At 39.5% G+C, this 6,730-nt stretch overlaps 1 protein-coding gene across 1 annotated transcript in view; it reads right to left on the reverse strand.

Moving 5' to 3' along the window:
• The window catches only part of LOC105293811 (Fanconi anemia group B protein-like), a 16,001-nt gene extending 9,277 nt beyond the window's left edge, over positions 1 to 6,724 (reverse strand). Inside the window, 3 exon segments of the mRNA XM_023532137.1 lie at positions 70 to 721; positions 723 to 1,536; positions 6,556 to 6,724. Of these exon segments, the coding sequence (XP_023387905.1) occupies positions 70 to 721; positions 723 to 1,466 (1,396 nt within the window). The 5' untranslated portion in view covers positions 1,467 to 1,536; positions 6,556 to 6,724.
• Between the last annotated feature and the right edge of the window lie 6 nt (positions 6,725 to 6,730).

The raw sequence follows: 6,730 nt of genomic DNA on the forward strand, positions 1-6,730 counted from the left end.
TGTTCACTCCAACAACCAAGCTGTCATCTATTACACGATATCGTACCTTCTCTACTAGCTGTTCTGAACCTTGAGAATTGTCTGATGATTTTTCATCAAAAGTATGGACAGGATTTTCTTCTTTACCACAAAGAGTAACAAGACATTCCACCTCTGCACTTGATGTACTATCTTCTTTCCCTTGAACCAGGTTCACTAAAGCTTTGTAAGATTTTAAAATAAATTTTTCCTTAAGCAAGAGATGCTGCTGTACTTCCCGAATAGAAGTTAATCCAACTTTCACTCTCCTTTCCAGAGCTGGAATCACCAAATAACGACGATCTTGTTTGTCCTCAAATAAGTCATTTTCATTGCAATCCAGTGTTTCACTTGAATAGTGTATGTTGTCAAGATCTGTTATTTTAAATGAACTCAGGCAATCTGAATTTAAGGAGTCCTGAAAAAGTAGCAGTACTTGTTCATTTCCAGTTCCATCTATCAGTACTAAGCTAATTTTTTCCCATTTAGCAGCAACCTGAAAGTTCTTTTCCCAAACAGCACAAGCATCACTGAACCTAAAAGATACAAGGAAAAGGAGGTCTCCACCCGAATCCATAAGTTGAAGTGCACAAGGACCTCCACATGGAAGCTGGCACACACTTTTAGGAGTCCCATTTTGGAACGAAATCAGCTGATCCTTTTCAGTAAGGGCAATCAGAGACATTCTTAGCTGGTTGTTGACTGACAATCTCGGTTGCACAGACATGCACACAAGTTATCACACTGCTGTAAGCAGGAGGGATAATGTATGTATTGCTAATTACTTCTTCACTTTCAAGGGAGTATATGCAAAACTTGGTATTTCAAAATGCATAATCTGATTTTGAAAGCTTTGGGGTACATTCTTCCTCAGATAAATAATATTTCTTTTGTTTTAATAAAACCATACCTAGATTTTCAATCTCCCCTGCCCACTCAATAGAGGAAAAGTTGATGGACACAGTAATAACATTGCCAGCTTGGGAAGAGATATAAAAGAATGTTTTGACATGTTTCCATAAAATTAAAGGGCCATTAAAGACCCTTATGCCATCCTTCAACTCATGGCCTAGTCTAAAACTCAAACACTTTTCAAATTTATTGGTACTGTGAAGAAACAGTAGAAAATATTTGAAAACATCACTCTTTTCATTGCATTGTATAACAATACAAAGGAGGTTCATCCCAGTTCTGAAATCTGACACACAGTCGCAACACATAATTTTTAAATAAGAGTTTTCTTCCTTTATGTTAAAGAATCCAGTAGACTTCTGAACAAATGTTCTTGTTCCTCTGTCAAATACCATTCTTCTGACATGTAATATGGGTATTTCTGCAGGCCCTTTATCTGCAAAATTTCCTTTAGACAATCGAAAAACAAGAACTTCCCCATTATAACACATGAGCCTTTCTTGTTTATTAGATAACATTGCTTGTTTGCTCGTCATTCCACAATACCACGTCTTTGTGTTGCTCCAAGTTTCTAATGAAAATTGATTCCATTCAATGGTTGTAAACCTAAAAATGAAATAAGAAAAAAAATGTCTATATTCCAAGTGCCTTCTCTGTACCAAGTACTGTTGGAATGTGGGCTCACTCATGTGATCCTCACAACATCATTATGCCATAGGAACCATTATTCCATTCTATAGATGTGGAAATCGAGGCACGTAGTTTAAGGATCTTCTCAAAGGCCTACAGATAGGAAGTGACAGAGCTAGGATTCAAACCCAGGCAGCCTCAGCATGAGGGGCCTTGAGGCCTGTGGTTGCCACTTTCCCAAGGCCCCAACCCAGTTGCAGTGTCCTGAAGGCTCCAAACCTCCCACCACTACACTGCATCCTGGGAGGGCCAGCAAAGGCTGCACTGAGCTCAGAGGAGGCAGAGCCTGAAGAGCCAGCCAGGAGAAGGTTACCTAGGGATGCTGAGAAGGCAGAGTCTCTGAGCATCTTTCTTGAATACAATTTATTCTACATGCTTGCTGGAATAACTAATAAACCTAACCTCCAGAAAATAAACAAAGGATTTGTCTATGGCTGTACTTTTAATCAATTTAAACCTAGCTCAAACCGACAAAAATCTCCCTAACTCCCCCAACCCCTCAGAGCTCATCACTATCTTCTTTATGAATTCTCTTTAACTTTCGGACATGTTAATATTGTTGCAATGATCACAGGATATTATGCTTATTTGTAGGCCTCATATATAAGCTTGTGAGCTTCTTGAAGAAAAGGAAAAGGCTTATTTAGCTTTATATCTTCACCACCGCAATTGTACAAGTTTGTTAAACTGAATTGTTAACAAAAAGGGAAAAGGAAGGGAGGGAGTGAGGGAGAAAGGGAAGGAGAAAGGAAGAAAAGAAGATGATTGGCTGCTTTGTATCTGATGTCATAATCCCTTTGAGTTTGAAGAAAGCAAATTTAATAGCCAGTTGGTTGTTCTATGGCATCACAATTCTATCACCCAGTCATAAGCCATTTGTTCTAGATAAGTATAATGTGTCCAACATCAGAATGGAACAGGCTTTCTGAAAGTCCTTAGTTCTGTCCACTCTGAATTTGACCTACATTTGTCAATTGGAGAGATTTTTAATTTGGGATATTAAGAAGCCAACAAAAGATTAACAGAATCCACTCGGTGAAGTGAGAGCTGTGTATGTAATTTTGTTACATCAAACATAAATATATGCAATAAATTACAAGGATATATGGTGAGATCCTCATCATAATTTCTAGTTCTCAGTAAGGACAGTTGCAAACCCTCAGCACCTAAGTAAACTATAGAACTGTGCAGCAAACACAGAAACATCTACCTTAATAATAAGATAAAATTAGACTTAGTGTCTCACAATCTATTCAGGAGAGAGACACAACTATAGTTCAACGTGACAAATTACCTTAGAGTAAACATAAAATACTATGGAAACACCGATGCTTCCTTTACCTCCTCATCTATCCCTCTGAAAAAAGGATCGGGGGAAAGTTACAGAAAAAAGTGACATTTAGAGCCAGCTCTGGAAGGATGGAGAATTCACCAGGAAGATAGAACAGGATGGACAGCAGCAAAGAGGCATAAAATTACATGGAGAGGCAGAGAATAATGAATGCGAGTCTAGTGTGATGACAGAATCAGAGAAAAAAAACTAAAAAGATAGACCGGGGTTCAGTGACAATGAGTCTTGTATATCGGACTAAAGGAAGTGATCTTTATTTTGTAGGCAGTAGAGAAGCAGCAAAGGGCTGTAAATAGTATATTCTTGTCTCTTTTTTATATCATGTAGGAGGTCCTAGAGGCTAACTTTAGAGGGGCAGGACTAGACCCAGGAAGAATACTTAGGAGACACAGAGATGAGAGTTAATGACATTCTTCCCTGGGATAGTGCCTGGTGAGCATTAGAGTGGACAGATGTCAGAAAGACTCGGGTACTAGTAATATTTTTTACCTAATGGAGAAAAACAATCCAGTATTTACCCATCAAAGTTACTAAGTACATATTATATGTTTGGTTGCTAATGTTTTCAGGATTTAGAGCAACAGAGTTGTACACATTGCCCCTACTACTTGTGAGCAAATTATATGTGCATGAAAGGAAAATAACACAAGATAGTGTGTTAAGTATCAAATGCGTCTCATAGCAAATTGGTGCAATAACAGTTTTGAGAAAGAGAGAGAGAGAGATTTTTTTTTTTTGGTAATTGACAGGAGGCAGCGGGGCTGAGGTTGGTCCTTAAAGATGGATGGAATCTGGAGATACCAGTTCACAGACAAGACAGATGGGCAAGTAAATAAATTTTAATGTAGTGGGATAAATGTGACAATATAGACATGCTTGAAGATCACAGAGAAGAGCACAGAAATCAGAAATTTGTGATGGGGAGAAAGATTAAGAAAGGCTTCCCAGAAGACAGATCATTTGAGCTGAGTTTAAGCAAACAAATAGAAGAGGTAGATTAAAAAGAGAAATATTTGCATATGTAAAGGCACAGAGATATTAAGAATCTGAAGCATTCTGGCAAATAGATGGGAAATGCAAATATTGCATGTGGCTGGAGTAAAAATGAGTTTGTAGAAGAGGCAGGAAAGGAGGCTAAAAGTAGTAGATGTATATTTTCACTGTGGAAGGTACTGGGAGAGGAATGACATGATCAGGTATTTTAGAGGGATCACACTAGAAATAGTGCAAAATGACTTCGAGGTTCCTGACTGGATGGTGGTATCCTTCTCTAAGGGACTCATGAAGAGCAGACTGGAGAAAAAGATTCTGAGTCCAGTCTTTGGATGTGTTGAGCTTGAAGTGTGAATTTGTTTCTTAAGGGCCGCTATAACACACTTGGTGGCTTCAAACAACAGAAGTGTATTCTCTCACAGTTTTGGAGGCTAGAAGTCAGAAGTCAGCAGGGTTGGTTTCTTCTGGAAACTCTGAGGGAAAATCTGTTCCATGCACTCTCCTAGCTTCTGGTGACAGTCTTGACACTCCTTGCCTTGTAGACACATCACTCCAATCTCTGCCTCCCTCACATCAATCTTCTCTGTGTATGCCTCTGTCTTCTCAACTTTTAAAGATACCAGTCATTAGATTTAGAGCTCATCCTAAATCCAGGGTGGTCTCATCTTGAGATCCTTAACTTAATTACATCTGCAAAGACTCTATTTCCAAATAACATCACATTCACAGGTACCAGGGATGAGGACTTGGATGTATCTTTTTAGGAGACACTATTCAACCCACTATAAAGTGAATGAAGGGATAACTGTCTTCATGATCTGACTAGTACTCTATCCTCGTTTGTACTTCCACGTGCTAATAAATACGCTGCAGGCAAAAAGAAAGGTAGAATTAAAGACTGTGTTATATGGTAGAAAAGCAAAGACTTTAGTCAGATGAACCTAGGTTCAATCCTGCCTCTCTATTAGTTAAAAACTTAGTTAGCCTTTTAATCCCTGAGTCTTAATTTCTTCATTTGTAAAATGGGGATGATAAGATTTATCTCCTAAGACTGTTGGGAGAATTAGAGACTGCCAAGTACATAGTAGACTCTAAATATTATTTTAGAAAAAAAAAGCTTGAATACATTTGGAAGTGACCATATTAAAGATGTGGTCATGTGAGTGTACTGGATCTCTTTAAAGACTATAGCAATTAATATCAAACAGTATAGTGAGATGTCCTGTCAGAGAGGTGGAGATCAGCAATGAGGAATCCATGAGAAGGTGATTTTTCAGATAGCCAAAGGGACATGTGGCATCAGGAAAATAAGTTATCAGTACCTCACCACCTAAATGGGAGAGAAGTTGGCAAAATCAAAGCAGGGCTCTAGTCTTAGAAACTGGAATATCAGGCTATTTTCTAAGACATTTATTAAATTTCATTACTATATTAGACATTAGAGGTAAAAGGACGAGTAAGACATGGACCTTCCAGATAGAACTCACCATCTTTTAGATGACATCAGACAGGTAAACAAGACAAAATACAATATGACATAAAGTGCTACAAAAGACTAGAAGCAGAATTAAGCGAGAGACCAACTACAACTGCCTGTGGAAGCCTGGGAAGGCTTTAGAGAGAATGTGACATTTGAATGGATTCTTGGAGTATGAGTAAGAGTGTGCTGGCCAGAGAAATTGAGAAGGACTTTCCAAGCAGAGGGGAAAGAGGCAAAACATAAGAAAGATCACCATACCCAAACTGGAGACAGGAACTAAAGATGTGTCAAAAGCCCAGTTATCTAAATTTGAGAAATGGGATCAGAGCCAGGCTATTTACAGAGACTTAACTGCTGATCCCCAAAGCCCTGGGCTGTAACTGACCGTCTTCCTGCCTAAGACGTTGGTTTGTACTGCAGATCCAGGCAGTAGTCAGCCTAGAGATGTGAGTCAGGTGGTTCTAGCATTTGGGAAAGAAGATACAGAGATTGATGAATGGGTAGGTACTAACATTAGCCAAAATCAGGGGAGAAAAGGAAAACTTTAATGAGGGATTATTTATGTGACAGATTATTTAAACTTCACAACATTCCTGTGATGTAAAGTAGGCAGAGAAGTAAAATAATGACTCCAATCATTAAAAAGCAAAACTGACCTAGTTCCTAGAAAAAGAAGGGTTTGCCAGCTGGTCTCTTTGGTGCTTCCTGCTGAGTTAGGCAGCCCTAGAGCCGACAGGTGCTTTACTAGAAGTGGTTTCAGCTGAGGAACAGTTCTTGCTCCAAGGTTGCTACTGCCCTCACTGCATTTATATTTTTTAACTAAGAGGATTATTGGATTATACTGAGGACAGGGAACAAGGAATGCGTACTCTAGGTACTTGTACATTTGAGTGGGTTCCTGGTGTGTGGTAAATATCTGTTAAATTAGGTTCCCTGGGATGCACATCAACACTATCTCCAATACTAAATGGAAAACCCACCCCAATGCCACAGAAAAAAAGCTCCAGACTTCACAAATCCCTCCAAAGTTAAGAAGCATCCCTGAAGTGACTGTCCTTGAGGACTCTCCGTTTTCAAGATTTTAGCTGGCTAACTGGCAGTAACTTGTTACCTTCTGTCCACATGATCATCACCCAGTCTTCGTCCACGTGTACTCTCGAAAATGCCCTTTCCACCCAGCCAGAAAGACCCAGACCCATGAAGCCAGGAGGACGTCACGGCCGGGGATGGCACCAGCCGGGCGTGATGGGGAAGGAGGGGGAGAGGGAGAGGCGTCCTCACTACTT

This window comes from Pteropus vampyrus, unplaced genomic scaffold, assembly GCF_000151845.1.
Source record: "Pteropus vampyrus isolate Shadow unplaced genomic scaffold, Pvam_2.0 Scaffold77, whole genome shotgun sequence".
In the NCBI taxonomy this organism is placed as follows: Eukaryota; Metazoa; Chordata; class Mammalia; order Chiroptera; family Pteropodidae; genus Pteropus; species Pteropus vampyrus.